Source organism: Anser anser, assembly GCF_964211835.1.
Source record: "Anser anser genome assembly, chromosome: 15".
In the NCBI taxonomy this organism is placed as follows: Eukaryota; Metazoa; Chordata; class Aves; order Anseriformes; family Anatidae; genus Anser; species Anser anser.
Window position 1 is genome coordinate 3,400,033 of NC_139736.1, and position 27,318 is coordinate 3,427,350.

Below are 27,318 nucleotides of genomic sequence, written 5' to 3' on the forward strand. Positions count from 1 at the left end.
GGTGGATGGCTGCAGCTCTGCAGCTGGGCTTGCCCATACCCCAAAACTGGGGGGGGTTTGATCGCGGAGCAGCTGCTACGAGGCATGGTGGGATGCACGATGGGCAGGCGGCACGGGTCATTGGGTGCATCCTGACCCCAGCACGCTCGAGAGCAGGCGTCCACGGGGAATTAGGGTGAGAGAAATGAGTCCCCCAGCAGCCAGCTGTGCTCAGCCCGGCCTCACGGTTTCAACCCAAAACGGCTCCTCTTCCCCTTCCCCCTCACGGCCCCTCTTTTGGGGTCCCAAAGGGAGCACACGTGCAAGCAAATGCCTTGGCCGAGGTTTCACGAATCGGAAGGGGCCGAGAGCAGGCTGGAAGGGAAATATCCCAGGAAAGCTGCCGCGAGCACCAGCGGGAAGGCAAGGCTGCCCCAAAAAGTCTGGGAGCCAAACGCTGTTCACACTGTGCGCCCGTGCCCTGCAGCTCTCCTTGCAGCAGCAGCACTGGGGCACGAGCCCAGAGGAATAAAATCATTTTCGTGTTGGGACAAAACGGGGCTCCATGCCCCCAAAATGGACCTGGGCACTGCTGGAGCCGTCTGCAGGCGGGTGCTGAAGGACACGGAGCCACGCTGGGAGGGTGCACGGGGAGCAGCCATATGATGCTCTCCCTCCAGTACCATACAGCAAAGGCAGGATTTAACCCAGGAGAGGGCTAAGGCACCCACGGCAAGAAAGCAGCAGGCAGGAGACTGCATTTGGAGGTCCCTCAGGGCCACGCAGCATCCTCGGAGGCGGCAGGAGGCGTGATGCCACTCGCGGTGCCCGGCCGGGATACGGGGGCGCAGCCGCAGCACCCCCCGAGGATTTTAGAGCTGAGCTCACACGGCCTGGTCTCTGCTCAGCGAGGAGGGACAAACCGCCCCCAAGTGCTTCTCACTTCCCTCTTGAGGGCACGCGAGGGTGGAAACTGCAAGTCCCCCGCTGCTATTTACGGGGGCAGGTTTCCCCTGCAAAACCCCGAGAGCCGGCGGGCAGGGCTGGGGCCGTAGCTCCAGGCCCTCGCCGCGCCACGCTCGAGCAGCACAGGCAGACCCCGAAATCACGATTTCCTTCGTCCTGCAGGTGAACGAGCCCTGGGCTCTGCTTCCCCCTGGGGCACGGAGCTTTGTGGGCTGAGGCTGCGGCGGGACGGCCGACAGCGGCACGCGGCCAAAGGCGCGTTTTCCTCCCAGAGCTCCCACATTGGGATTTCCACCCCGCAGTCGCCCTCTCCCAGCCATGCCTCGGCCTCCCTGCTCCTTTCCAGACCCTGACCCCCCTCCGTGTGTCTCTCCCCAGGCGGAGACCCGAGCCCGGCAACGAGCCCGTCCGTGGCATCGGCTGCGAGTGCAGAGCCGCGACCGGCGGCACAGCCTCGCTGCTGCGGTGTCACCGCGGGTCACATCCAGCTGCTGCGGGGCTGAGCAGCCGCAGGGTGCTGGGTTTCTCCACTCCGGGCTTTGTTTGCTGCAGGCAGGTTCAGCCTCGGATGTCCCTGCGGCAGACGCAGAGCGGGGAGGGGAAGACGGCCCGTCTGTAGAGGTTTGGGGTTGGAGGCAGAGATGGAAATGCCAGAGCTCCTACAGCAGAGGGGCCACATTGGGTCAGCAGCTTCTCCGAGGACCCGTGTCCCAGCCCGGGATGCTCACGGCAGAGCTTTTCCCCTGCGCCAGCCTCTGCCATGAGCAATGTGCTCGGTCAAACGCAGCGAGTGGCCCCTCCTCGGTCCCTCCCTGTGACACCGTGGCAAGTACAGAGCCGGAGTTTTTTTAACGGAGCGGAAAAACCTTGACACTGCCCCGCTGATGTTTATAGAAAGTATCAGGTATTGCTTCTTCCTTCCCCCTCCTGCTGCTTCTGCAGAAAACGTCCCCGGGGCTGAGCTGAGTCACCGTCCCACCGCACTCGCGGTGCCCTCGCACCTTCCCGGCCGCGTGGATAAGGGGGAAAAACTGCCAGAAGTGAATGCACCAGGGGAAAAAGGGCAAAACCAGCAGCTGCCCAGTCTGGTTTGGTTTTTTTTTGAGGTGCCACGGGTCGCTGTGGGGGCCCGGGACGGCTGCTGGGGCTCGGTGACGGCAGCCCGCTCCCTCCCGTGCCAGCTCGGCGAGGGGCCCCGCGGCTCTGCTCCTTCCCTGCTCCGCTGACCAAAGCCATCCCACTTTCAGGGTGAGGTGAGCCCTAAAAATAACCGTATAGCTTATCCCCAGGGGCTGCCTGCAGCTCGGCAGTGGCCCTTCGCCCCACGCCACCCAGGCCGTGTGACTGAGGCTCCCGGCACCCACTGCCAGCAGCGAGAGCGGCGCCGAGCCCGGCCGCGACCCGCGGTGCCCACGCTGGGCAGCTCAGCCCTCCTGCAGCCCTCCTGCCCCCGAGGCACAGGTGCACCGGAAAACAGCAGCGGTTCCAGCGTGCCCTCGGGAGCCACGAGATGCTCTCCAGACGGTGAGCAGGAGACAGGCAGGCCAGCAGCACAGCCCGAGCCTCCTGCAGATGGAACAGGATGGGGGGGGGGCGCAGGGCAGTGCTCGCTGCCGCAGGGCACCAACAAAACACTCCCGAAGAGGAATACCCCGATTCGGGCGTCCCCAAGTGAGGGTGACAGTGCTGCTCTCTACTTGCATCTTGCACAGCCTCTTGCTCAGCCAGAGCCGCTCCTTCTCTCGGCAAAGCTGGGAAAAAAAAGTGACCCTCTCCTGCCCCAGCTCAGCTGCTTTCTCTGCACAAGAAAACCTCCCGCTGGAGGTGGGCGATGCAAGGCTGCAGAGCCAGACACCCATCTGGGAGCTCTCCCTGCTGCAACGTGGCCACCAGGACCAGCACACCGTGCCCGGTGGCCCTGGGAGGGGGCCTCCCCCCATGCCCCCACTCCCCCGGCAGCCCTGGAGCCAATGCAGCGCGCTGCGTGAGCGGCCGATTTGCATCGGAGGGATAAGGGGAAGCCCCAGGAAACGCATGGCCCAGGCATTAATCAAATCTACCTCTAATAATAAACCTCCCGAGCAATGCGCGGGCTCGGAGCGCGCAGTGCGATGGCAGGAGCCGAGGGGGAGTAGCCGCCGTGCCAGAGCCAAGCGTGAGTTGTGCCCGCGGAGGGGCTGCAAGAGGGCTGGGGGCGAGGGGCTTGCCCGTGCCAGGGCTGCGGGGACGTTTCCAGAGAGCTGGCAGGGAGCGGAGGGGCTCCTTGGAGGGCTGGGGATGAAATGGTCGCTTCATGCGTTGGGTGGAGGATTCAGGAGGAGTTCGGGTGCTCTGGTGGGGCATCCTGGGCAGGGAGCTCAGCCACCGGGCAGGGGTTTTGCCAAAAAAAAAACAAAAAACCTCCTTGGACCTGCCCTCGCTGCAGAGTGGGCATGGGGAAGGAGCTGCCCTGCCTCCAGCTGCCTCAGCTGACACGGCCCCAGCTCGCCGTGTCCCATCCAGCTGTCCCACGCCAGAACCCGCTGTACGTAGCGCAGGGATGGCCGGGCTCACGGCCGCCCACGGGGCTCGCCTCCCTCCCTGGCAGTCTTCTCTGTGGGGACAAAAAGTCTCCAAAGTGCATCGGAGGAGAGCACGGGCCTGGGCCTCGCAGTGCCCCAGGGATTGTCTTCAGCCAGCTCGATAGAAAGGAATTGTTTAATTTCATAGCGGCGTTAATTGAACAGCAGGGACTAGAAGGGCCGCATCCCTGCGCGGAGCGGATTTATCCTTTACTTCGCGAGGATGGGAGGGCTTCACCCACGCTGCCCCGGGTGGGATCCAGCTCACAGCCAGGGCTGGAAGCCCGTCCTCAGCCCCTCAGCAGGGACGTTGCTGCTCCGGGCAGCGGCAGGACAGACGGACAGACACACAAAGCCCCCGATTGCCGCGTGCTCCCAAGTACAAGAGGGAGTGAGCCGTGTCCAAGTACGAGAGGGAGAGCACGGGGGCATTTCTATACCAAAATCAATGTTTGGCTTCGAAAGGCAGCACCACAGCGGCCCCAGCCGAGGCAACAGGCGGCTCCCGGGCACGCGGAGGAGCGATGGCTTTTAATTGTTTCGAGCCCCTCGGCACCGGCACCAGCCGCCTGCACAGGAAACAGCTGCGCTCCCAGCTCCGCTCCGCAGAGGGATGCGGTCGCCCACGAGCCTCTCGGTCAGCAAATGGCTGCTAACAAGTAAATGCTTATTAGCAAGCTAATAATTAAATTTTGATTCGTTCTGGACTTTTCTGCTGCTTAGGGCTCCCAGCAATGCCCCTGCCACTCATCAAACCCCTTCCCTCTCCCCAGCCCCCGAGCACGGGACACGTCGTGGTCACGTAGGATGGGACAAATGGCTCCTTGTGGGGACAAAAGTCCTTCCACTGCCATGTGTCCCAGCTGGTGCTGGTGGGAGCGGTGCTTAAAGCTCTCCCAGAGAGGCCTCTCTCCTTCTGCTGCTTAGGGACGTGTGACACATCAAAACCTGCTTTCAGGATGATGCCAGAACACCGCACAGAGACGTCAGAAATTACGCGCAGCATGGCAGAAACTGCCCCTCTGCCACAGGGGAGCTCAGAAGTTTCCAGAACTAAAAATCATTTCAGAAGATGGTGCTGGCAGTCATTCCGGTTGCATTTCTGTTCCTTTCAGAAAAGGATGTAAAGGCAGAAGCAGTTCCCTGCCCTCACTGCTGCAGGCAGTTTTGCACATCCCCACGCCCTCGAGGCACAACAAGGGGCCAGGCAGAGACCTGGGTGCTCACCCTGCGTGTCCCCGGGGTCCAGATTATAACCCCCATGAGAATGTCCTGTGCTGAAGTGCTCGCTAAGCCCGAAGCAGATTTTGCTGCACGCTTTTAGCCCAAGCCTAGGGCCGGGGCAGAACAGGCGTCCCCCTGCACGGGGTCCCCAGGGCGGCCGCAGGGTCCCCGGCAGCACCAATTTCCCCGTAGCCACTTTCCTCCCGTTCTGCAGCCATGGATGGGACGCACCTGGGCTGTGATGCCATGAACAACTGCACCGACCAGCAGTACTGGGACGCCCTCGTCTGCCAGTGCATCCCCTGCAGCCTCATATGCGGCCGGTCCGCGGTGAGGAGGTGTGCTGCCCTGTGCGGTGAGTGCGGAAAGGCCCTGGGAGGGACCACGGGGCAGGCTCCAGGACGGCTCGGTTTAACAGCTTCAAGCCCAAAGCACTGGGGGATGTGACAGTGCTGACCGGGATCAAGTTGTCCACATCCCCATACTGCTCCTTCCCGGGGTCCGAGGGAGCCTTCCCGGAGCTGCATTAACAGAATTAGTCCCCGTCTGTGACACCCTGCCCTCGGAAGGGATGCACCAGGCCCTGCTAATGTGGGTAATGACAAACGGGAGCAGAATGTGAGCCCCGTGCTGTGGCAGGCGCCGAGGCTGGGTGCTGCAGAGCAGAGGCGCAGTGCAGTCGAAGCCTGCACTCAGTGAGGTGTCGTGTCTCCAAGGGGAGTGAGGGTGGGAGATGCCGTCCCCATAGTCCCGAGCCCGTGCTCAGGCAGGTTTTGGTGTGCCCCAAAAAGCCACGCAAGCCCCAGGGGCCAGGAGCTCTAAGAGCAGCACCAGGAGCTCGCTGCCATGAGCAGGCACGGCTGCACCCTGTCCCCTTCCCCATGCAGCGGCCAGCAAAAACCTTTCCCTGGTATTTATCATCTGGCCGAACACCTCCACCTGCCAGCCCCAAAGATGTTTTCAACACTTCCAACAGCATCAAACAGATCTCGCCCTGCGCCCATGGGAGCTGCGGACTTGTTCCAAGCGGCCGTGGGCTCGTCCCCACGTGAACCCAGGCAGGGAGGGCCCCGGGCTGGGAGGTGACGGGGAGGCAGGAGGAGCCGTGCAGGCAGAAGGACGTGCTCAGGGCGAGGACGTGCTCAGGACGAGCCCTGTTCCTTTCCCTCCCTTCCCGCAGAGTCCATGGTTTGCAACAGGAAAGCCGGCTTCTACTACGACAAGCTCCTGAAAAAATGCATCAACTGTGCCACGGTCTGCGGGCAGCACCCGAAGCAGTGCGACCCCTCCTGCGGATGTAAGGCTGCGTGCGAGGGCAGGGGGAACGGGGGGGCCGTGGGGCAGGGTCCCACAGGGGCTGGGCTGGAAGAGGAGCCGGGTTATGGGGTGGAAGCCAGGGAAGAGGCAGCAAACCCTGCTCTCTGACCCCAGGGGTTGGTGCATGGCCTTGGGGAGGGGGAGAGGGAAGGGACGGGCCCTTTCCCCTCAGATCAACAAGTCCCGGCTTGGGGTTGAGATGTGGGTGCTGGAGAAATGGGGAGAGAGGGAAGATCTCCTCTATTAGCCGTAAAAAACACAACCAAACAGAGGAGCTGCAGCTCTGCTTTCAACTCCTCCCCAAGCGGAGCGCATGAGTGCCCTTAGCAGCACCCTGCCCCTATCAAAAAGTCACTAGGGTGAGCTGCTTGCCGGGGGGGGGAGGGTCTAAGCTCTCCTTTCTCTCTGCCTGGCCCCCAGCAGGTGCCCTGGCCACCCCCCAACCTCCGCCGGCCGCCCTGGTCACGGCGCTGCCTCCCGCGGCCGCGCTGGAGCAGAAGTCGTGCGCGGAGCAGGAGCCGTGGCTGGTGGTGTACCTGCTGCTGGGGCTCTGCCTCTGCGCCCTCATCTGCTCCCTCTTCCTGGGCTGGACCCACCTGCGGAGGAAGGGAGAGGTGGGATCCTGCCAGGCCGGGGCCGGGACCTGCCACCGCAGGGAGGACTCCTCCAAGGGTGAGTGCTGGGGGCACTGGGGGCACCGGGAGGGGACGGGGAGCTGGGGCAGCTGGCGCCCAGGTTCCGCCCGAAAACAGAGCTGGTGGGTACGCAGGGGCCGGGAGACAAAGTGAACCCAGCGAGGTGCTGCACAGCCCAGTCTGAGCCTGAAAAGATCAGAACTAGGGTCCTGTGCCCCAATTCCCCCCCTGTCGCCCTTCTCAGGCACTCATGCAGGGCTGGGCTGAGGGCAAGAGCTGTGCTGCTGGCCAGTGACTCTCCAAGGCATGAAGAAGAACTGCAAAAAGCTGATCCTCTTCCCCAAGGAGCCGCCATTGTGGCTGTTTCCTTTGGTTTCCCACAGAACCACCTTTGGGAAGACCCCGGGGCTTTCACAGCAAGTGCAGCTCCGGGTTTATTCGCTCGGGGCTGCCCTGGGGCTGACTGCTACCTGGCCAGGACCACGCTCACACGAGTTTGTTCCTTCGTTACAGGCGAAATGTTGCAGCCCAGCAGCTGAATCAAAAAGCTTTGCAGCATCAAAGCCCAAAGTTTAGGCCTTGGAGCCAGGGGGGCTTCACAAGTCTTTGCCGTAGAAAGAAAAGATAGGGAAAGGTTAACAGGGAGTAAGCCAACATAGAAAAGACGTGTTGACTTTCCCCCCTCCTCTTCTCCCCTGCCTTCTCTTAAAAAAAAAAAAATATATATATATATATATATACTTACCTATTTATGTATACACGTATTAGTTTACATACATAAACTTCAGAGCTGGATGAGGAAAATCAGAAAGAGCACACGAGGTGGTGCTCCAGTCAGGCTCAGTCCCCAGCGGCGCTGCAATCTGAGCCACTGTTGGCTTCATCCCAGGGCACTGGCACTGGGCGCTCGCTTCTGAGGGAAGCTGACAGGTTCAAAGAGATTTACTGCACGCTTCTTCATAGCCCCGGCCTAGCCGTGCTTATCAGGCCTCCGATGATGGAGCAGAGCCCTCTGACAGCCCGCGGAGCAGCGTGCGGCCCTTCAGCCTGCCCTGCTGCAGCCCCTGCGCCTTGCAGAGCACCGCACCATTTCATTCGCGCGTGCTACAAAATGAGCACTTAATGAAAAGACAATTTACGTGCAATGCTATAAATATTAAAATTACTTCAGTGCTAAAGCTCCAGCCTTCCTGCTCGAGGCACTCACCCGTTCACAGGACGGGCTGCGTGCTGCAGGCCGCCTCGCGGGCACGACGCAGGGGTTTTACCGGAGGTGGAGGGAGGTGGGTTCCAGCACTGCCTCCCTGCAGGCCTCAGGGCAGCACAGCAGAGCCTTTCCTGGGTAAAAGCTGCTCCTAAACACCTCAGGCTAACCCCCCGGCGTCCATTTGCAGATCGCCTGGTGGAAGCGGGCAGCGTTGGTGATGGATCCACCGGCAGCAGGGTCCCCGAGCCAGTAGAAACCTGTGGCTTCTGCTTCCCCGGACACGGCTCCGCGGTACAAGAGAGCAAAGCGCACCACAGCCCCTCCTGCCACCCGGGGGAGAGGGCCGCGGCCGCTCACACCGGGGTGTGCAGCACGGGAAGCACCGGGGCGATTCCCAGCCCCGACGATGGCCATTTTAAGATCATTTGCTCTCCTTCGCAAGAGAAGACGCCCATGGTGTGACTGCAGTGAATGCTCCTGCATGAAGGGAGGGCTGTCCCCTCTGCCCCCAAAACACAGCTGCTTCTCCCTCCATCCCCAGCCCCAGCTCCTGCCAGGGCAGGTGGACACAGCTCAGCCTTGGCTCAGGGGCTGTAGGTCACGGACTGTGCTGTTTTCTTCTTGGAAAGCCAAACTCTCCTTGTTCCAGTGATGGACGTTGCTCCCCGTTCAGCCATGCCTCCATGCTCCGACCTGACCTCCGCAGACACCCCCGTGCTTCCTGGCCCTTGGGACCGGAGGCCCGCGGGGGCTTCTCGGCCCGGTTCCTCCACCAGCATCGCTTTGCCCCTGCGAAGGGCACCGATGCCTGTGGCAAGCGCCAGGCCCTCGCCTTTCCCCGTTTGAAAATTCTGCCTTGCACCACAAGTGGCTTCCAAGCAGAGTTGTGCTCGTCTGGGACACGCTCGATGGACAGAAGGCGGACGAAGCGGTGGTGCCAGGCGCCATCTCGAGAATTAGCCGGGTAGTGACGCCTCGCACAGAGCCCAGGTGTGACAGGGCAGCCTGGCCTCAATCCATCGCCCCCGGGCTGCGGTCTGTGTGACTGCCTCCCCCACCGAGAGGTCTTCTCTCCTCAGGACTACGGGGAGTTTTCCAGAGAATCAGGTCAAAGTGTTTTAAAGCATCTCAGGCCTTTCAGACAAAGCTGCGGCCTGGCCTACTCCAGCCTCCCAGGGCTGGGGCGCGGACTCAGACCCAGGACTTTCCTCACAGACGTTGTGACGACCGCTGAGTGCCACCACCACGCTCCCAGGAGGGGCACGTTTTCTGACTTCAACAAAGTTCCTTTACAGCAAGAGCATTCAGTGTGTGAGCTCCGCAGGCAGCTTTCAACGCTGCTTTGAGGGGAGGAAAGGACAGGGGACGGTGAGGCTTTGCCTTACACCGGGATACGACGCTGCACGAGAGGAGCTCCGGAGGCACCAAAATCACCGATGGAATTGGGTGTAGGTGCAAAAAGTCATCCAAAGCTGGGAACTTTCTGAAAGACTTGATGCTTTGATGTACTCCTGGTCTGGATTACCTGAAGTAGCTGGTAAAAGTGACGGGCTGTGATGCGGCTGATTTGAGGAAAAGTTTTTGTCTGACCGGTATTTGAAAGCTACTATGGAAAAATGTGGGTTTCAACATGTAACGTCAAGTTCTCATGCTCATTAAAGGAGAGAGTAGGAATGTTTTGCTTGGTGAGAAATGCCTCCTGATAGGAGATCGTTGCCACAAGTTTCTCAGACCAGGCCTTCAAACTTGAAAGAACGCACAGGGAAGGGGCAACAGATGCACAAATTGGTGATAGGAAAGTGCAGCACTTAGAACAGGCCATGGTAGCTGAGGCCATGCGAGCCTCCCCACCCTCATCCTCCTCTCTCTCTCCAGGCTTTCTCTTCCTTTCCTTGGTTTCCTCTCCCAGAGCCTCCCCCTCTCAGGTTCGGCCGATGAAGGGGCTTTGCACTTACCATGGGGCAGCTCTTGTGCATTTCCATCTGTGCCACGTCCCCACCACCCCGAGCACTTCCCCGCGAGGCCGGGGACTCCAGGAGGACACCTGTAAGCAGGCGCAGCCTCACCTCGCGCTGCCCGGCCCCAGCACCGAGGGGACAGGCAGCTTCAGCCCTGCTCAGGTGTCACCCGCGGGGACAGAGGGACAGACCCCCCCCCGTGTAATGGGTACTCCCCCACACCGCCTGTGCGAGGAGCCAGAACCTTATTTAAAGCAAACAATCAAACAATAAACCTGAACACGCCACCAGTTTTGCAATTAGAGTATCTCTCGAGGCTCGGGAAGCATCAATTATTCAAACCAAGGCTTTAGGAAAGCTTTTACACGAGCTGCCACAAGAGCTCACCCTGCCTGGCCCTGGCAAGCCGCAGCTCCTGCTCCTGCTGCCCGTGTAGGTCTCCTCCAGCACTCGCTGCAATACACGAGGGAAGCAGCACCCTGCAGTTTTCCCCTAGAAACAGGGGAAAACACCCATCAGCCGCCAGGTCCCTCCTTCAAGCCCTGATAAGCGAGAGGGGAGCGTTCAGCCAGGCGCGGCCTCCTCTCCTTCGGGGAACGTAAATACTGTTATCAGCAGGGAGAGGAAAAGGTAACACGGAGCGTCACGGAGGTCAGAGCAGCAGTAACACGCAGGCTGCCAGATACAGCAGCTGCGTGCTGGGGAACCAAAAGTCGGCGGGTTTGGTATCATGTTTGCAGCCCCTGGCCAAGAGCTCTGACAGAGCACACCTGGCCAGATCCCTCTGAATAGCAGAAGGAAGCGTGGGACGCAGGCAGTCACCACCTGGGACAAATGCTTTCGGTAATTAAGGGCACTGACTTCCAAGCCAGAGCATCCACACGGGGGCTTAAGCTGCTTCTAACTTTCCTGCTTTTGCTCAGGTTTTCATTAGGCACCAGCCTCAAGCAAAGCTTTCTCCCCAGTCCAGGGGCTGTGATGAGAAGGTACGACACCGACAGCCACCTTCTGGCTGGTTTTGTGTTACACACAGAGCCACGTTCAACGCTGGTGTACAACCAGAGGGTATGCTCCGGTATCGACCCATGTCCTGGTACCAGGCTTTGGTTTCGGTCGTTTCTTCAGATGCTTCCCTGTAACAGAGCAAGCCATGCCAATAAAAAAATCGTGCTTCAGAATAAACCAGTCAGCCCCAAACTGCTCCCCGGCACGAGCAGGGTCAGCAGCTGAAGCGATGCAGCAATTGCCCCTTGCAGCAGGCAGCCTCTTGCTGCCGCCAGCCACTGCACCGGGGAGGCACAACTCGATCAGGCCTTCCTTAGCGTCTCACTGCACAGCGAGGACTTCTGGGGTCGGCGTCTTCCTGAAGGTGACGCTGAGTTCTGCCAAGAGCAGCCTCCCAGTTCTGCAGGGAATAAACCTTGTGTCTGAGCTCCTCGGCAGATGAAGGGAAAGAGAAGGCTGCGTTTGGGGGAAAACATAATGAGGGGTAGCGCTGATCGTGTGACAGCAGCTGTCCTTCCATTTTCATAGGAAGAGGGAAAGGGTTCTCTGCTTCTCTATCAACCTGTGCTGATTTACTGTTGCTGGAAATAGAAACCTGCCTGGTACAATTCAGGGGGAAAGAAGAGCTTTTAATACACCAGGAATTCTGCTTTGGAAGCCCAAACCAGAGCACTGAAATCTACCTTGCTCTCCATCTCCCACCGAAAACCAGCCGCGCTGGTGCAGTTGCACAGAGCGCAGCCCTCTTCACCGGCTTGAGAGGGGTGGGTGTGGGTGGGGAGAAAACAAATAAGGCTGATTTATGTGGCTGGCCTTGTCCCTAAACAGTTCATTTCTGAAGGATTAACAAAACAGACCGCATTAGCTCCGGTGGCCAAGCGCGTGCTAGCGGAAAACAGAATTCACTTGTTCAGGCTCCAGCTGGAGACCAGCAGCCAAGGGCTCCGAGCTCAGCACCACAAAGCGCCAGCCCAGCTGCCGCGCGGTGGCACTGCTCCTCCAGCACCGGGGCGAGGCAGCGACGCGGGCTGCAGCAGCCATGGGAATAATGAAAGGCTGATTCTCGTCTTCCTCTGCAAGCTTGCTGCATTATTAAAAGGTAGCAGAAAGCGTCGTCAAGCATCTGCACGATGCTGCGCCCAATTCCGGGAGGGAGAGGAGGGCCCCCCCTTTCCTGCGGGTGTGCCATTCATCCGCATTTCTCCAGCAGTGTTACATTTGCGGCAAGAACACTCAGGTTAAATTTTGCAGTACCCAATTACAACTGAAAATTATTTCAAGCATGACGATAGAGAAAGACAGGTTATGAAACCAGAGTACGCTATCGCTTCTGCAGAAACCGCGCTGCCTAGGTAACTCGCACACTGTGCAGTACGTTTTCTGTGTCTGATTTGGTATTCAAGGAGCTTCAATTAGTCGGTTCTCCTTCCCTCCTAGTTGCAAACTGTCACAGAGATCTCCTGATGCACAAAACCACCTTGTACTCTCCAGCTTGCGTGCAAATCAAATGCGATTCCACCACCCTTTTGTGTAGCATCTCTTGTAAGACGCTCATTTAAAAAACAAACAAACCCAGGCTTCACTTATTTTTCCTCCTATTTCTGTTGTTACACAGACTGCTTTCCACCCCTCTTCTCTCAGACAGGTTAGAGATGGCCCATCCCCATTTCTGGAATACTGATCTAAAAGACAGGACCCATCCATGTTTTTAAGCACTGTTTAAGTCAAGGATCAGCTGTTTGGATATACATCCAGAGCTTAATGACCTTTTTGGTGTGGCCCTTACGCCAGTTTATACGGTGCCTAACTCTTAACACGACTCTCTCCAGGCTCCTTAAGGGAGAGCAAAGTTATTTTTTGCTCTTTTAAGCTCTGTGTTCTGAATGGTTTCTCTCATGGGCTGCAATTCAATCCACAGCCCAGCCTCCTGAGAGCAAGACAGAGCACACGAGCCGCTACCGCTGGTATCCAGGCAGGCCAACGAGCTGCTTTAAAAGACAGCGACGAAGGGAGAGAAAAGGGAACAAAACTGCATTTGTGACAAAGCAAAAGCAAGCTGATACACCAGCTGCTGTAGGCTAAGGACATGGATACGGAGGCTGCAAAGAGGAGAAGAGTATGTGAGGAGTTAATACATGTGGGAGGATACAAGGAACCAATACCAGCCTAGCACATACCAGGAAAATGTGTTGTTTACTTAAAAACCTAGTGCACTGCAGAAGTGCTCAATAGCAGCAGATCTATCGCTCAATGCTGCCCCCAGCAGCAACCGTTTCTAACAGATGGTATATTTTTCAATACCGAGGTTCTTTCAAGTATCAGCTATATATGCCTTTGGAAGGCAACAGGGGGGGGAAAAACAAAACAAAACAACAAAAAAAAAACCAACAACAACCCAAACCAGCAACAACAAAACAAGCAATTCTGAGGAATTCGAACTTATTCACAAGATTTAAAAAAAGAACCAAGACCACTCTTACAGTATAAACACGCCAATTCATTCATTTTTACTGATGGTTGCATTAATGAATCTCATTCTCGTGAAAAAAGGGAATAAAGGAAAAAAATTAAGAAAATAGCTATTTATAGAAAACAAAAAAAAGGGCTCAAAACAGAAAAGAATCTGTGCTGATGCTTTTGACGAGCAGTCCGATGGCATTGAACATTACCTGTGCAAGCAGGCATGCTTGAAAACCTGTCTGTACTGTAGCTTCAGTTCCACAATCCAGGATTTCTTTTATTTGTTGGAAAAAAAAAGAGCCTAATAGTTTCATACTGTATTTATTTAATAACTAAAATTCACAAATAAAAAGATACTTGCAAAGTCCTTTAGTTGTGTCATCCCATCCTCCTCCACTTTACTGCTTTCAGACCCATATGCATAAAAAATGGGCTTGGATTTTTAATTTTAACTGTTATATGATTGGTCGTTGGAGCTGAAGCACCAATGGAGAAGATGCTTTATGGAGATGAGGGTACACCCCCTTGCCTTCCCACACACATTTTGGAGGAACATAGGAGATGTACCAGTGCCTGGACTCCTCTGCTCCCATTTCCCCCACCCAGAGCATTCCTTTCATTTTATATTTCCTCTGTTAAGTGACTGACTGTAGCCTCCTTTTTCCCCCTTTCTGTCCTTGCGGGACTGCATACACGTTGGACATTGTTCGTTTCTTACTCCGCCAGGCTTTGAGCCAGTGTCAAGTAGGTCCTGTTACAGCTCAGTGCTAGTTGTTTTTTAATGGGTCTTTTCATTTCAGGTAGGTTTGTGTGTCGATTCAGAAGGCTTGCTTATTTTCTTCCTTGTTTATATCTGACAAGCTGCTGGATAAGGCTATTCATACTCCAGGAACTGTTTGTGATAGAACAGCAAATACCTGCAAGAAAGCAGAGATACAGTTTCAGCTTTCTGCTGTGCATCATAGCAGATTAGTATTTCCATTGATGCAATTGTGAAAAATGAGGACTATTAATTTTGTTTTTCTTTTCAATTTGAAGCAATTCCAGGGACATGCCAGCTCCCTACAGTAACCATGGAAGAGAAGGAGGGAAGCCAGCTGAAATAATTTTACCAGTAACTCAGGAAACGGAACATTTGTCCATCAAGCAGTCAAACCCCTCTTGTTGTACAATCGACTTAGAACCTGGAAGCTCTGCAAGATTGGACTGTGTTGATGTCCAGACAGGCAGCATCCCTTTAACACTACCATGACACAAAACACAACCGTGGTGGCTTTAAGATGCAACTGTTGCTTTAGACTCGTATAACCACAGCATCAGACATTTGGGATTACTGCAGACTGTCTGCCATTTACTCTGACAGAAACAAAATGAAGAACCAGGCACATGGGTGAAAACTCGTGTGTCCCAATCAAATACAACTCATATGTCTAATGTCTCAATCTGTACTCAAATCTGGTGTTTTAACAAGATGAAATTCTTCCTGTCCTTAATTACTGTGTGTGTACTGCTACACAACAGAGCCCAGCCCTCAAGCAGTTACGTGTAGATGGAAGCAGAGTGATCTCTACGTACCCTTTACACACCACACACTGACAGGGTCATTGCATGACTCCGTTAAAAAGCTTCAGCATAATTTTTAGACTTTCCAATTATTATTGTTATGTTTCCAGTCCTACAAAGCTTCCCTCGCACAGTGCAGATCTACTCAGTGCCAGACTTAATCCGAACCAGGGAAAATGAATCAGAGATCAAACTAGCCTTTACTGAGACGGATGTGCAGCAGTTGTGTTGCATATCCTCCCCTCCTTGCATATGGCAGGTTCTTCTACAGACATACCCCATCCCAGGTCCAAAGCTAGCCAGTTGTTACTGAAGAAAAGTTTATTTCTTCTGCTGACCTCAAAGCACTCGTTACTTTAGTCAAATCATTTAACACTAAAATTCAGGTATCATAGGAGAAATTTTGCACTTCCCGGTTGAAGTTCAAAAAAGGAAAAGATGGCAAGATCTGTTTTAAAAATTGCTAGCTGAACATCTGTGCCTGCAGAAATCAATGGAAATGTCATGAATAATTAAAACAAAAACAAAGCAGGCTTATCTTTCCAGTACCATGCCCACAGTTGAAAATGCCAAAATGAAGACTTCAGTTTTTAAGTTACCTTATTCTTGAAATATATACCAACCCCCAGTGCTTCCCTCAAATGAGGAACACCAAGATGCTTCCCTTGCAAACTACTGCTCTGCGCTCCCACTGCTTGTCTAACGCCAAGCATCTGAAATCATGATGTCAACCTGAAATCAATTTAAAGACATGAACTAAGAAACAGCTCATGTTCTATGCCTGCCTTCCATATAGCCTTGCAACTCTGCCTCGTACTATTTTCTTAATGGCTTTTCCTCAGATCTTTTACACCCACAATAACCCAAAGGTTATGCAAAGAGCAGAGTGTGTCAAGGAGATGAATATTCAAATAGTATGCTCCTACACTGGGTGACCACATCACTTTGGCTTTTAGATTCCCCTCCATGAGCAGCCAGTTTGAACGTGAGCACCAGTTACAAACACTGCTGTGTGAGCTGATGCTCCCTTGTCCTTCCCCGTTTCTTCCTGAAACCAATTCACTACTATAAAGCGACATTCTGAAGCACCGATACACACACAGAGAATCATTACATATTCAAAGAGAGTAATTAAGTCTTCTCAGAGGTTATAGGGTCTTTCACCTGTAAATAAGAAAAACCCAAAGGACAATTTTCCTTCTTTCTCCCTTTTCAGTTCGTAACTTACCCTTCACTGTCTAGTACATCCTTAATGCTAGCCTTGGTGATAATGGCATCATCACACTTGAACCACTGGTCCTTGTGCTGCCGGATGAAGCTGGTATAGTGCCCGCTCTCCAAGGTTCCCTGGTGATTAACTACTGCAAACAAGGAATACCTGGTACAGAAGAGAGTTAATCAATACGTGGATCAACAGGGGAAAAATAAATGACATTTTAAAGAGGCAAAAGCTTGTGTTCGTAAGCACATACAGAAATGGTAAAGGATCAGATCCATCAATACAACACCAGCTCTTAACGCTGACTGGAAACAGGGCACCCTTGCCCAGGGAAAAAGAACCACATTTTTCTTTCCCTGTCTTGCCATTACTGTAACATTCCAGTCTGATGACAGCCATCAGCTTCACCAATACTAGCTACTGAAGATTTTTCTTCTAAAATAGATTGATCTTGATGCATTCCTGTAGAGGACCGCTGATTATCTATTCTGACCTCTTATTTCTCCTATTTCCCTCTAGTGAACTAGCTACTCTAGTAAACCAGAAAAAAAGTATTTTGGGGGCTAGGGAAGGAATTAATCTTAAGTATAGCTAATTTTAATTATTTCCAGCGATAAACTGCTGTACTGAGTAATTGTCCTTAATCTGGAAAGTCTGTACTTATTTTGAAATGCAGAGTATTTTCAGCCTCAACTTCCAGCTTTCAGATGTTGCTGTGCATTTGTTTGCTAACCTGAAAACTACCAGGCATCTCTGCTCGAAAGAAAGGTACTGATATACTAAGTTAGCTTCAACTTTAACGGGAAAGACTGAAGTCCTTCATTTTTTTGTTCAAAGGTAAGATTTTGTTCCCAGTTATATTTGTGGCTCTTTTTGTAATGTTCTCCAATCTTTGTCTCTTTTTAAAATGCTATCCCCCAACCTGGATGCAAACACAGCTACACCATGGTAAAATAATCTCTCTAATCTTGCTTGATGTTGTCCTACTTATCTTTAAAAACCACAGAGCTCTTTTGACACAGTGGTGCCACAACAAGGCTCTTAATTCAGCTGACTGTCTACAGAGCCACACGTGTAAGAGTCACCCTCTTCCTAGATGGAAATCTTATTAGGCTGGACAACACTTCAGTCCTAGATGCAGGATTCTAGGACTGCCCCAACTGTTTACTGGCATCCAGCACACCGAGCAACTCAGACATCTCTGCTGTTACCTAATTACCTCATCTTTTTCTGCATTAACAATTACTTCAGCCTATGTTGTGTGCAAACCTCAACAGTGATCGATTTTGTTTTCTTTTAGCTCTTTGCTAACAGTTATTAAACACTAGACATCTCACAAGTCAATCCCTGTAGGAGCACAGGTTGCACACCTGATTGGTATCTGCTTCTATGACAACTGTGCTAAGACCTGGGTGGTTAGTTTTTCAATCTGTTCTGATTCCGGTTTCTTAATGAAACTTTTAGTGCAAATGAAATGCCTTTAGGAATTTAAATACACTACATTAACATATGACTGCAGCAACCAAACTGGTAACCTTAATTAAAAAAGAAGTTTGTGTGACCATCTCTTTTTCCATAAAGCTCTGAACGTTAGTTTCAATTACTCTCCTTTGAATTCTTGAGCGAGTCATGTGTCAGCCACTCTGTTATTCTGACTGGAATTCGTGCCTGCCCAACAGACCCCACGATTACTGGGGTCATCTAACTGGGACTTACTTTCAGTCCTCTGGAACCTCCTTTGCCATTGCAATAGAAATTGGATTATTTAAAGGAAACACCCATCCCTTTTACTACCGGAACCATAGCTTTTAATTTTGTCCACAGACCGATTGCTGGGGTTACCATCTTCAGATTAGCAAGTTAGCTGCCACAGAACCATGAAAGGGTATGCAATCAGAGCAAACGAAGCTTTATTTTGCAACAGTTCAGACTTACTGTGCTGTCATCAAACACGGTAACGCACTTCGCACTGCAGGATATACAGCAGCCTGTATATCTCCTTCTAGAAGCCAACTACCTTTCACAATAGGAGTCACGGAATGTACCACTTACTTATTATCATTGTTTAGACTATCCGTCGGCTGCTGGTATTGCCCGTTCATTCTGCTCTCTTTACTGCAACACATACACACACAAAAATCCAGTCACTTAAAGCAGTGGCTTCCCAAACCGAGGAAATAGGTTTTACACGACACAGCCTGTTAGCTGAATCCAGGTCCTAATTCAAAGGCACGATGCTGCTTAGCAGCAGAGAAGGGCTGCTGATTAGGATGCTAAAAGATGCTTTATTTGTTCTTGCAGCAATGCTACATAGGAAGCAGCATTTCTCCTGCCGGTCAAGGCTTCAGAGCTGCAAATACAGATCTGTTTACGTCAGATCCAAAAAGCTTTAAAAAAAGGTTAAGAAACGATTTGTATTTTAAACCTGCAAAAATATCTAATTACATCAATCCCTTATCCTCTGATGGGTCAATCATCCTGGCTCTGACTTGTAAATTCATTTTGTGTTTTGACAGCAGCAATAGGATTAGGCTGTTGATTTCATAGGCGATGAAATTCAGATTACTGAGCTATGCCTCCTGATTATCCCGTCTATATTCCATTATGCTTGATACCTTTCATCAGCAGAGCCTGTTCTATCCAGGGAGAATTCACCACAGAGGAACAGAAAAGTCTCAAAATCTCCAGAATATACTGGAATAAACCATATATTCTTAATATAACACTATTTAACAGAGCTGCAGGGCTCTCCTTTCTCTACTGGCAGAAGCATCTACTTTTCTCCAGGGAGAAAAAAAAATGTTTGAAATTACTTTTACAATTTTAGCCTCAAATAGAGCCCCTGTGTTAAAAGATGCCACGTTTTGGAGCTTTCTGCGTTGCTTCAGATACAGATTAAATCCGAATACCTTCTTGTATAGTTGAAGGGAATACCTGATAGATACTTGTTTAACTGAGCTGATCAAGTTCCTTTTATAAAGGTACTTTTAATATAAATGTTATGTCTTTCCTGAACCTGGGAGGTGGGAGAAGTCTTACTGTTTGTTTAAATGCCGAATAGAAATGCCGAATAGAAATTTTAACCTATTTTAACTTGGATTATGTGCTTTTCTGGCAGCGTTGTTTAAACAGAAATTGAATGTACAAAACAAACAGAAAAACAGTTTTGTATGTGCACAGGAATAGAGAGGAAGGAATTTTACAACCTTGGAATTACTAGGTTGGACACTAGTTTAATGTCTAATCTGCCTACTAACACAAGATGACCCGGTGGGTGTGCATTCAGGTGATGCTCAAAGCACAGATCTTTAAAATCTGAAGGCACGATGGATGTGAATCTACAAGTTTAACATGCAACCAGAAACATAACACACATTAAGAAAAAAGGTTTAAATATCAAGCCCTTTCTGGCACACGAAACTCAATAGTGTATCTAAAATTAGTTTAGAAAAGATGCACATTTCAAGGAGAAGCTTACAGGAGAAGTACCATTATACATACTGTTCTATAACCTTGATTCAAGGATGTTCCATGTTTCATGCTGCACATTTATGGAACTGGTAAACAGTTCTGTCCAGGTCTTTGGGGATTTTGAACTTGGTACACACCTGGAAGCCATGAATGGTGTCATGTCCAGCTCCAGCGGAAACGAGACATACGTAGTGATCTTTCGCCTCAGTTTGGCTGAGTGTTCAAACCGCTGGAGACAAAGTGGAAGAATTTTTGTTGTTTTTTTTTTTTGAGATACACATAAAATTTAGCCTGTTATAAGTGTTCTAAGCTTAGGTACAATGACATGAAAGCATACTAGCAGTCAGCAGCTAGGGACACTCCCAGTTTTTTTTCTACCAACTACTTGGTCTGGGATCCCCAAGTAAATGATAAAACACGATTTCTACTAGGAAAGTAAGTCACAATTTGTAGAGGAAAAATATAATATTAATTAGATTGTTTACCTTAGTACTTATCCACACAAATGTATTCCCAATTGATATTAAAAAATACATTAGACAGCACACACAGCCTTTAACCAGACCCACGTTCATTTGTACTGTGTAATATTTGAATGCAGGGCTGCTGCCTACACTAGCACACAGAACTGGTGACAGAGCTCTAGCTATCGGATTCACACACTTAATCCACCCATCCAATCATCTCAAATGACAGAAGTCAAGACTACACAGGAATACCAATTCAAATTAAGGCAAAAATGGAATATGACAATAAAAAAGCCTTGTCCCTCAGCCAAAAGCAGCCTGCAATACCCACCACCCTTTCTACATCTTGTCAATTGAACATTTAATGGTAACAGGAACAAATAACAGAAAGAGATGAATGAGCTGCTATTTAAAGGCAGCTTCTCTCCCCATTTCTCAGAAATTCTGCTCTATTTACACTTCAAGTTAATTATTTTCCAATTGTGGTGCCATAACAATTCCCTAGCAACAGATCCAGACGTGAAAAGCTGAGACTTTTGTAATTCTTACCTTTTGTATTCCTTTTTTTTACTTTAACACATGAAATTGAATTTGCATTTTGGATGGATGGGACAACACAATCATTTAGGAAAAAAAAATTAAAAAAAAAAATCTTCAATCATTCTGCATAACGCAAATATTGAACTGAGTTAGCAAAGGGGTTTAGCATATTCACACTGCCTTGTCCAAAGAGCAATCACCTACACATCTTGCCAACTGCTCTGCATTAAAAAAAAAAAAAAAGCCAACACCCTCAAACTTCTCTCCCTCTCTCTTAATTAAAAAAAAAAAAAAGGCAACCAAGTCAGCCATGCAGGAACATCCTTCAGGATGACCACAAAGAGCAACAGGAAAACAAAGGAGCTGTGGAGCTGTGCCTCTGCCTATTCCAGGCAGGCTACTGTCTTGCCTTACCACACTGCAGATCACCTTGGTTAATACACAAGGTGTAACCGAGGAAATGTTGGCATATATATGGGGTGAACATCTGAAGGCATGATTGTGCCAAACAGTCTCAAAAGGCCTCTAAGCTACAGGACTGGGAATTCTCTCTGCCTGTAAAACCCTTCTCTAGTAGAAAGCAGAATCTGCCCTTTCTCATGAACACAGATCTTCCTATGGCATTCCCTGTTTTCATTTCAAGACTTCATTTCATTAGCAAGCTTCTGTACAAGCCAGATTTTTAAAATAAACTTTGAAATTGCTGCCACTCTGGAAATGGAGCTGCTATGTTATTCAGCAGTTCCAAACGACAATCGTATATTGAATACAATACACAGCTTGCTCAGTGAGACCGTGACAACGCGGTTGCACATTATTAGATTTTCCAGTATGAACGTACTGAACTAGCTTAGAGGACTATCAGAAAATAAACCAGAAAAACAACCTGTTTGCTGCAGCAAAACTCCAGACTTTGCCGTGACAAGTACAAGACAAAGGTCTACTTCCAAAACTATTAAAGTTACCCAAGTGTTTTACCAACGTTCAAAGCCTAGAAACCAAGTAAGTATTAAATAACCAAAAGTAGTTTCTGGTGCAAAAGGTGGGAGTGTGTGTTCTTTCAATACACTAATTTCCCCACTGGAAAAGGAGAAGCAATGCAAGCCTTCACTGGTGCACAGCACAGAGGTTGCTGATTTGTGTGCTTCCAGTCGTAAGTAAAACGCTGCTATTCTTTAGGTAGTTTATGTGACACTAGTATCACCAGATAAGCAGTTTCCTGAAGCACTGATCATAGTCAGAGCTGAGGACAGTGACCGTCAGTTGCTGCCTAGCAATGAGAGGACTGTCATTCTGACCCAGGAGACACTCGAAATATTAGAGGGCTGCATCTGTTCAAGCAGATCAAAGATGCAGTTAAGTTATAATGGTGGCTGCCTCCATAAAGGCCTGTGGCATCACTTTTCAAGGACCCTTTGCCTCTTGACACAGAATGACAGTCATCTTCTGTGATAGATGCCTGCTTTGCACCACAGTCACACTCTTTAAGACACAAATCATACAGGACTAAACTATCTGAGGGCACCAACTCTGATGTAACTCCCATCATTGCACCTGACACAATTTGGATTGGAAATGCTGAAAACTATCTTGAGTTAATTAGCTGGGAATATAAAAGAATCCTTTGCAACTGCTAACTTTTTTATATCTTCCCTTCAACGCAGAGCTTCTCTGTTGTATCCTTCCAGTAGAAACGCAGGGTAAAAATGTTACCGTGCAGTATGAGTAAATGTTATCGGAGATTGGTTTTTACACTGGTTCAGGTATTGTACTAACCTTCCATTTTGTTTCTAGATTCTTGTTAGGTTCCCAGAGACATGCTGCAAAGCTACATTATATGTAATGTAATAATATCTTAATAGAAAATCTAGCTAGGCATGCAAGCTGTTCCTTATATTAATTTATATCATAAAAGAATAGCCAGTGAAAGCCAAAAGATATGTCCAGGAATTTAGCTCATCCTCTCGAAGAGGAATGTATGTTCCCTGCTCTGTCTGCCCCCTGTGAACTTACTTTGAGATGAAAACAGGCCACAATGGGTAATTTCTTCATAGTGAGTTGTTTGGTAGATTCCTGGTAGCTATGGCAACCACTACATTTGATTTTGGCACTGCTTCCTAGATGTTCTGGCCTTGTAAACCTGAATTAAAAAAATAAAAAACAAAAGGATGCACAACATGATCAGACTATTTTCCACACATGCTGAAATTGCTTCTTTCACTTTTACTTGTGACTCACTGACACCACAAGAGAAGTTGCTCATGTCTTTTATGTCATAATTCAGGAAAAAATATGTATAATAGTCTAAAGTGTTATGGTTCAGATATCCAAACTGAACATCTATCATTACTCTACTTGGGCACATTGCACTGGAGTGCATCAATAATTGAGAAAGAAGCTAAATGTTTGCTCACCTCCTAGAACCGAACAGCTAATTTTCAGACAAAGATCCTTCATTTTCAAACCCAAAAACATTGATATGGAAATTATGAAGCAGTAAGACAGATTTCTGTGCCCGGTTGCACATTAGTCTGCAGGACAGTCTTGCTTGTAGCCTTCTAAGGGGCTATGGTCAAAAGCTCAGATGACATGGAGAGAGATGCCAGAGGTTTCGATGATATAAAACCACACTGCCTGGCAGCAGGCAGTGTAAAATTTATTTTCTTTTTGCATCACATGTCAACTGGGTTTGACTGCTTATTGTTAAGCCTACTGTTGCTCTGAACCTTCTATATCTTTCTCATTTTGTCTTATGCAAAATCTAAAACGTATGGAATGTTGTTTGCGGATAATGCCATGACAAAGCATCACTTACTCCCATTGCTCAATGCCACCTGTGGAAAACAGAATGAAGCCAAATTCTTTTTACCCCGCCAAAATTGTATTTGTCTCAATTCATACCTTCGCAAGCAGTCTGTGAGAGTGGTGGTGCCTGATACATGGCTTTCCCCATTTACGACACTGCCATCACTCCCTGGACTCAGTGGCCAGAACGGGGTGGAAGAGCCTGGCAAATCCAAACTGATGTCCCAAAATGGGTCTATCGTTGTGGAAACGCCACTATGAAAAAGAAAGCAGTTTAATACATATTTAAAGGAAGTAAAATGAACAGATTCTCTCACTTCAGAGTGCACACCAGATACTGTACTTTAAAAAACTATGGGATTTACATCACCCCTAGAGGGCACTCAAAGATGACAAAAAAATATAAGTTGCTCCAGAGTGTCTTCCCACAACTGATTGTTTTTCTGCATATTTAAAAGCCGTATGTTTTAGGAAATGTATTTGATAGAGTGGATGCAGAAATATGTTTGTTGAATACACTCTCCCACCTACTGGAGCCCCGTGACTCCAAGTGAACCAGTTGGGTGTTGCTTGGAGATAGAGGTTCTGGTCATACTACCAGCTAACATCTACGAGAGTGACACGCAGTCCAGCTAGTTCAGAAGGCTGGTCCTCTGCTCAGACATGGAAGACAGTGCTTAAAAGTACTTAAAGAAAAAGAGAGCCAAATACTTCTGCTACACAATACTGCAATGAATTAAGCATTGCAGTTCTTATAAGAATCCCTTGCAACATTTGGAATTTGAGAGGCCAAAGAATAACTGCATCAAGAAGTGCATGTTCTTGATCAGATTTCTCTGCAAGACAGCTGAATATAAGTCATCAGCTAGACTACGGAGAAAGCTTCTCAAAATTTTATCTTGTACTGACTCAAATCCTTTTTCTTCTACCATTTACATATTAATGGGAACCTTAGTTTTGGGTTCTACTTTAGAAACATTTTCTGTTTGTGGTCATTATGCTTTTTGTTGTTGAGTTCCCTCTTCCTCTAAAACTTTTGTCTTTGTCTCCAAGATTTCACTAAGCATACAATATTCTGCCTTTTTTTTTCCATCTCCATTTGTGCAAGATTTGTGAATTTTCAAAACAAACTTGTTTTGTTAAAATTGCTTCAATGTTAATACGATGTCATTACAAACCAAACTTTTTATTATGATTCTGTGGCTCTACCAGGCAAAGAACATAACTTCGTACTTTTTCCTACAATGAATCTTCTACAAATCTCTCCAGAAAATTGAGAATAAAAACAAATTCAAATAAAGAGAGCACAGTAGTCCATCTTCAGGACACCGTGGCTAATTATAAAGAATGCAAGACCAAAAAAGCCCACACAAGAGCTCTAACTTCTGAACTATGGCAACACCAAACATCTTGAAAGAGAAGTCAGCTTGCTCCAGTACACAGTAGAACAACAAATACAATTTTTCTTACTCTTGTAAGACATACTTGCTGGTACCTGAGATTACATAACATCAGCCTCTTTCAAACCTCTCCTGATGATACACAAGGCTCTTAACTGAAGGAAAATACGATTACATATCAGAACTTTCCTCAAATGCAGTGGCAATTGCATGCTTCCAAAACCAATGAGATCTGGGAAGTCTTTTTCTCACAAACTTGGAAATTAAAAACCTTCCTCAGAGTAGTAAGAAGTTTACATTCATAAGCCTGTGATGCTTTCCAGATAGCTTTTATTTTTTTTTAGCATGTCTTAATATATGATGGTTAACTAGTAATTTATTTTATTTAGCTCATGTTGTCTTTAAACTGTTGTTGTCTTGCAGGAATTTATTTTATTCAAGAAAGAAAAGATTCAAACCACTGTTGCACTATAGAGTGCAGCTTCAAATCAGAGCACAGATTTAGAAAGAAGAAAGCACTTACTGGCAGACTTGACAGGTAACATCAGACTGCAGTCCGCCTGTGAAGATTTGGTCTATGATGCAGTTACAGTGGTTGGGGTTGTTGGCCTTCTTCCCATTATCATCACCTGGAGGAATGCAAACACAGACTGAGAAGTCGAAAATCTTCCTGGGGAATAGTGGTTTGTCTTGGACTGCCTCTCCAGTAACTCATTATAATGCATGCTCGTAAACATACTACAAATTCACATAGACAATTCAGACAATCCTGAAAATGCTGTGCAAAGAAAAACAAGGAAACAGAAAGAACTTCTAGCAAAATACAAAAGAGAATCAGAAGGTGACCAAATGCAATTAACTCTATCTACAGAGGTGAAGCTTTAGGCTGTAACAGCAGTCAACAAACCCCCTTTCCAAGCCATAGCCCTGCCTCCCTCTGCAGAGATTTACTTTGTACTATGTGGTATGAAGATCAGCCCCTAAGATGAAGGAGCTGCCAAGGTGGTTAATGAAAATAACTATTTAAACTTCACTAAGAGGGCCACCGTGCAACATTTGTATCTACAGAAATGGCCAGCACTTCACCACAGAAGCACTAATTTCTGCTTAGGCAGAGTATTCAATAGCACATTATTTTCCTAAATGAACACAGAGGAAAAACGTCAGCAAATACTACTTTTTAATTTTAACACGGCAAACTTCTGCGAGTACAGCAAGGGGAGGAGCTTTGTTAAGACCCTTTAACCTCCAGCCTGTTGCGTGCATCGTGTTCTTCCAGCATTTGCTTTCAGATCAAGTTTTCACCAGTGAAAAAATGGAAGATGTCCTTATCAGGAGTGGGAAGGTGAGTGCTGTGTCTTCCTCCAGCTTCTTCACAGAGACACAGCAACCCTCTGACTTCCCACGGGGCAAGATGAACACATACCTATCTTATTATACACTGTCACCGTGGGTCTCAGGAACGCAGCAATTCATTTTTAGGATTTGAGTGTCAAGATTAGGCCAATTCAACTTTCTGAGACTAACCAGAGCATTAAATAAATAACCAAAACCTTCTTGGCACAGTTCTCAGCGTTGAAGCATACTCCTTCTACTCCCCATAGGTAAAATAGGAGTGATACACTTTTCCTTTGATTTCTGCCACTTATGCTTTACTTCCTTACGTAGGATAGATGCAATTAGTTTTGCTTTGTAAACAGAGATGCACACACAAAGTATTTACAGCAGCGGCTAATTATTTTGTAAAGCACATTTTCAGGTTTCTTCCAATATCCTGTAAAATAGAAACTGCTAAGACAATTAAATTCTGACAGCTTTCCTGGTATATTTAACTTAGTAGTAAATATTTCACTTTCAGAAATTAAATACTAAGCTGCTGACTCCTCAAATCACAGTTATCACTCTAAAATAATTATTTTCTAGTCAAATGTGTCAAGAAACACCAAAACAAACTAAAAACACGGGACCAAAAAAAACAACAACACTTTTCTCATAAGGTGATCTTGCTGGAGTCTTCTTGCAGCAATATCAAGAAGGGATGAGATTTTTTCCAAACAAAGCTTCAGAAGTTTGTAAAGATGTTATATAAACTGACAAAGGTTCCACCTCATACTGGATGTGGAAAAAAAAAAGATACAGGTGATATCTTCTAAGCTGCAATTGGCCACTTGAGTCAATTAGATCCTAAATGCCTCAGAAAAGCTCTCAATTGCCTGCTTTAGAAACGTGTTTGAATTGCCAAGGAAAGCATATTGTTTCCTTAAAATGCCTCTTGAACAAAATGCTCTAAAATAAGATTTCAAATATACGTGCTTTCAGTTGGGGGTTTTCAGACTCAGACACTTCTTGATCTGAATTACAGCTAAATCTTACCGAACTCAAGATCCTCAGAAGGTCTATGACGATGTGTTAAGCTAATAAATAGAGCGTATGCATAGAGACGGTACAAGACATTCTTCACCTTTACAAAAAGATAACATATAAGCTTTTAAAAAAGTAATTACTTTTTTTTTTAAAAGTAATTCCTTTAAAAAAAAAAAC

At 48.7% G+C, this 27,318-nt stretch overlaps 2 protein-coding genes across 9 annotated transcripts in view; one reads left to right on the plus strand and one right to left on the minus strand.

Annotated features, from left to right (window-relative positions):
* On the plus strand, positions 1-13,196 carry TNFRSF13B (TNF receptor superfamily member 13B). Of its 3 annotated transcripts, none has more exons than XM_083799768.1 (5): positions 1-3,100; positions 4,945-5,085; positions 5,911-6,027; positions 6,471-6,719; positions 8,077-13,196. In XM_083799768.1, the coding sequence occupies exons 1-5, from the start codon at positions 2,518-2,520 to the stop codon at positions 8,349-8,351; spliced, it is 1,365 nt and encodes a 454-aa protein (XP_083655894.1). In that variant the 5' UTR covers positions 1-2,517; the 3' UTR covers positions 8,352-13,196. The 3 variants fall into 3 exon arrangements, with proteins under 3 accessions (XP_083655894.1, XP_083655893.1, XP_083655895.1); XM_083799767.1 differs by having other exon boundaries at positions 414-3,100; positions 6,468-6,719; XM_083799769.1 differs by having other exon boundaries at positions 416-5,085; positions 6,468-6,719.
* A 132-nt stretch (positions 13,197-13,328) lies between these two features.
* The window catches only part of USP22 (ubiquitin specific peptidase 22), a 100,028-nt gene continuing 86,038 nt past the window's right edge, over positions 13,329-27,318 (minus strand). For 5 of the 6 annotated variants that reach the window (XM_083799752.1, XM_083799750.1, XM_083799753.1 and 2 more), the window contains 7 exons: positions 25,301-25,406; positions 23,474-23,632; positions 22,586-22,712; positions 19,703-19,794; positions 18,147-18,209; positions 16,104-16,253; positions 13,329-14,229 (listed from right to left, as the gene is read on the minus strand). In XM_083799752.1, coding sequence (XP_083655878.1) covers positions 14,187-14,229; positions 16,104-16,253; positions 18,147-18,209; positions 19,703-19,794; positions 22,586-22,712; positions 23,474-23,632; positions 25,301-25,406 — 740 coding nt within the window. In that variant the 3' untranslated portion in view covers positions 13,329-14,186. The remainder of the gene's footprint in view (positions 14,230-16,103; positions 16,254-18,146; positions 18,210-19,702; positions 19,795-22,585; positions 22,713-23,473; positions 23,633-25,300; positions 25,407-27,318) is intronic. The other variant, XM_083799751.1, reaches the window with a different exon arrangement.

What these genes read in the sequence shown, in the direction of transcription:
- TNFRSF13B (XM_083799767.1), top strand. Translation starts at nt 2,518, where the DNA reads ATGGAACAGGATGGGGGGGGGGCGCAGGGCAGTGCTCGCTGCCGCAGG. An exon ending in GAGGTGTGCTGCCCTGTGCG is followed by an intron (nt 5,086 to 5,910) that starts GTGAGTGCGGAA and finishes CCCTTCCCGCAG; the next exon opens with AGTCCATGGTTTGCAACAGG. An exon ending in CAGGGAGGACTCCTCCAAGG is followed by an intron (nt 6,720 to 8,076) that starts GTGAGTGCTGGG and finishes GTCCATTTGCAG; the next exon opens with ATCGCCTGGTGGAAGCGGGC.